The sequence below is a fragment of the Octopus bimaculoides genome, chromosome 4 (genome assembly GCF_001194135.2).
Source record: "Octopus bimaculoides isolate UCB-OBI-ISO-001 chromosome 4, ASM119413v2, whole genome shotgun sequence".
Classification (NCBI taxonomy): Eukaryota; Metazoa; Mollusca; class Cephalopoda; order Octopoda; family Octopodidae; genus Octopus; species Octopus bimaculoides.
This window is the reverse complement of record NC_068984.1, coordinates 24,571,644-24,575,767: the sequence shown is the minus strand read 5'-3', so window position 1 is coordinate 24,575,767 and position 4,124 is coordinate 24,571,644. Positions and strand designations below refer to the sequence as shown.

The 4,124-nt window shown below is 33.2% G+C and overlaps 1 protein-coding gene across 1 annotated transcript in view; it reads left to right on the top strand.

The window, feature by feature from the left end:
- LOC106883114 (arylsulfatase J) overlaps positions 1–4,124 on the top strand; it is a 29,552-nt gene that overhangs the window by 6,483 nt on the left and 18,945 nt on the right. Inside the window, exon 3 of the mRNA XM_014934011.2 lies at positions 1,457–1,616. Within this exon, the coding sequence (XP_014789497.1) occupies positions 1,457–1,616 (160 nt within the window). The remainder of the gene's footprint in view (positions 1–1,456; positions 1,617–4,124) is intronic.

Below are 4,124 nucleotides of genomic sequence, written 5' to 3'. Positions count from 1 at the left end.
TATATATATATATATACATATATATATATATATATGTAATGGTATATATATATGTGTGTATATATGTGCATATATATGTGTATATATATATGTGTGTGTATGTATATATATGTATATATAGTGTTTGTGTTTTGATAGCTGGTGTTGGTTTGTTTGCATCATTGTAACCTAGTAACCTAGCAATTCAACAAAAGTGAGCAGTAGAATAAGTGCCAGACTTGAAAAACAAAAAAGGCCCTACCATCAATTTGTTCATCTAAAACCCTTTATGGCTGTTCTCCAGTAAGGTCACGATCCAATTACTGAAACAAGTAAAAATTAAAAGGTAAAAGATATCCTTGTAATATTTTGTTAAAGCTAACTTATTCTGTTAGTCAGCGTAATATTTTAATGTTAATTAATATCATGGTAATCACTACATTCTACTAAATTACTGTGCAAGACAACATAAATAACATTCTGTGATATCATTGTTCAGGGTTAAGTAGTATACATTGGTTTCAGATTTTTGTACAAGACCGGCAATTTCAGGGGAGGGGGTAAGTTGACTACATCACCTCCAGTGCTCAGCTGGTACTTTTTTTTTACTGATCCCAGAAGGATGAAAATCAAAGTCAACATTGGCAGAATTTGAACTGAGAACATAGAGATGAAGGAAATACCAGTAAGCATTTTGCCTGGCATGCTAACAATTCTACCAGATCATATATTCTTTTCTACTCAATTAGATTGACCCCTGTAATTTTGGGAGTGGGTGCTGGTCGATCTGATTGACCCCAGTATGCACCGAAAGGGTGAAAGACAAAGTTGACCTTGGTGGAATTTGAACTCACAACATAAAGACAGACAAAATATTGCTAAGCATTTTGCCTGGCGTGCTAATGTTTCTTATTTCTTTACTGCCAACAAGGGGCTCCACACTGAGGGGACAAACAAGGACAGACAAAGGGGATTAAGTCGATTACATCAACCCCAGTGTGTAACTGGTACCTAATTTATCGACCCCCGAAAGGATGAAAGGCAAAGTCAACCTCGGCGGAATTTGAGCTCATATATTAACATGTTAACTGTCATGGCTTGTTACTGGAACTTACTGGTGTTGGTAATAATGCTATTTAATTACATAGAAATATAATCGTTTTTCGGATTTTTACCATATTTCATAATTAAACTTTGATATTTACCTCTCGTTATTTGAATATCCTCAAAACTATGTCAAAGATACAGAATAAAATATTTTCTCAAATTATGAGAATGTACCCTCAGTGGTGAATATGGCAGTTGAGTGAAGTTTGTGATGAACCACTCGTGGTATATGTGGCAGCTAATGTGTTAAAGTTATTACTAGTAAGAATTACGATATATTTATTTCTAAAATATTTATCAATTATAATATTGAAGCATGTGGTATGAATGTTATTAATTCAAATCTCTTTAAATTGTTGGGTTCTTTCAGGGTTGGAATGATGTGAGCTTTCATGGATCAAACCAAATACCGACAAAAAATATAGATTCTTTGGCTTCTGAAGGTATAATTTTGAATAATTACTATGTTTCACCAATCTGCACGCCAACACGAAGCGCTCTGATGACTGGACGGCATCCAATCCATACAGGTGATGTTTTTAATTAAATTTCAGTGTATTATTGGTTTCTTTTTTAACTGAACTCATGACAAGTGAGTAGATAATTGCTTGAACTCCAGTGGATTTATTATTAATAGCTGTGTCTTGTCACCAAGACTGAATCACCAGAATTACTAGGTTGAGGAAAAAGTTCATGCGCTGTGTTAAAATAATGATTTTTTTTTTATGCAAGAATTTATTCAAAAACAACAACAACTATTCTTCAAAACACAGCGCACAAACTTTTTCCTCAACCTAATATATTTTCCAAGCAATAATCTGTTAATTCTTCATTAGGCTTTCTTTTAGCTGCAATTAAGCATTTGCAAAGTAAAAACAGATATTTCTTTTATGTCAGTATGCAAAGAAGACTCTCTCAATGAAAAGTGTCAACTGTCTCAAGCTGACAAGATCAATATATTACTGGTACACATTTAATTAATGCTGAAGAAATGAAGGACAAAGTAAATTCAAAACAATAAGGAACCTTGATATAAGTTAAATTCAGTATCATAAATTTCAATTAATTCTTCTTCATCATCATCATCATCATCACTGTGATCGTCATCTTCTGCATCATCATTTTAAAGTCTACTTTTCCATATTTGCATGTGTCAGACAAGAGTATATTGGGGCACAGCTTTCCGTGGCCAGATACCCTTCCTGTCACCAACACCTACTTGTTTCCAAGTGAAGTAACAACCTCCCAGTCTATTTATCCAACAAACAGCCTGGACTTACTAATGCAGAGAACTGGAAGCAAATGACGCTGAAATGTGCTTTTTGTTCAGGAAGATCACGAGAGCATGTCAAAGAGGAGGACCAGGCTGCTGTGTGGACTGTAGACAAATGATACTGTTACTGGAGCCATTGATTATGAGTGACAAGAGAAATATGAAATTGCTTACACTCATACGTATATATATACATATACATGTACTACAGGCTTCTTTCAGTTTCTATCTTTCTATTTCACCCACAAGTCCTTTGTCAGCTCTGGGTTGTAGTGGAAGACACATGCCCAAGGTATCACTTAGTGGGACTGAACTTAAAACAATGGTTAGGAAGCAAACTTTTTAACTACACAGTCATGCTTGTGTCTAATTAAGACTGATAAATCCAGAAGAGTGAATGGTTCTAACACTTAACATTTCAAGTGTACTACTAATACACATTTGCATTATTTTATATCTTAGGTTGGCAAAAAATCATTATATCTTATTCGTTCTCTGTAAATTATTTTTACACTATTTATAAACGCTCAAACACATGACATTTATTCTATAAAGCAATCATGCATTTCTATTTTTATATGCATTGCAAAATACAGTAATTAGGGAAAAAGTTAAAGAGGACATAAATGAACAGAGGTGAAGGATGAGACAGAGTTAATGAGGAAGTGGTAGCATGTTAAATATCATCATTATTAGGCATTTGCATTTTGATTGTTCAGAAATAACATACAATCAAACAAATTTCATTCTGATCCATTGAATATCTTCTGCAATAGAAATGTTCTGGTTTTTACCTCTTCAAAATGACTCCTGCTGTTGTTATTGACTTATCTGTGTGTTTTGTTTTTTTTTGTCTATTTCTCTTTTTATGATATTTATGTTGTTTCTTTATTTTTTATTAACTGTAATTATGTTTGCATTATCTATCTGTACATTAAATGGTTTCATATATATATAGATAAAGTAATTAAATTATTGAAAACTACACAAACAAAAACAAAAATGCTGTTTAGCCATTGCAAACAGAGACATTTAGCAATCCCATAATTTGAGTTTTATAAAATACCATTTAATTTTAATTTAGATTCAATATTTTTTATTTGCTAATAGTAACAAAGTGTATTGCCAGCTGTTTTCATATGTTGTATGTGTGTGTGTGTAGAGAGAGAGAGACAGAGACAGGTGATTATACACCTTATGGGTAAGTTGTTTTTTTAACCAAATCTGGTTTATTCTGCTTTTGAATATGCACTATGTAATCTATTCAAATAATAAACAAGAATTTGAACACAAATTATGTTTAATAACTGGTTGGAAGTTGGACATATATGGATTTACATGGAATTCTAAATAAAACTTAAGTCTCTCATGTGAAGGTAGGGTAAATCTCAGCTGTTTCCTCTTGAAGTACATCTGCTTATTCCATTATTACAATCCAATATGTAGCCTCAGTTGCCTCTTTCAGTTTCTGTCTACCAAATCCACTCATGAGTTTTTAGTTGTCCCAGGGCTACAGTAGAAGACCCTTGCCCTGTGTCTTCTACTATACCTCTGCAATGGAGCACAGTGTGATTCAACCCAAGACCACATGGTTGGGAAGCAAGCTACTAACTACACAGCTACACCTGCATGTATGCAGAGCTTGCTTCCCAACTATGTGGCCTGAAGCTGGTCAGAACCATGTGAGTGGATTTTGTAGGCAAAAACTGAAAGAAGTCTGTAGTATATATATATATATATATATATATATATATATATATATATA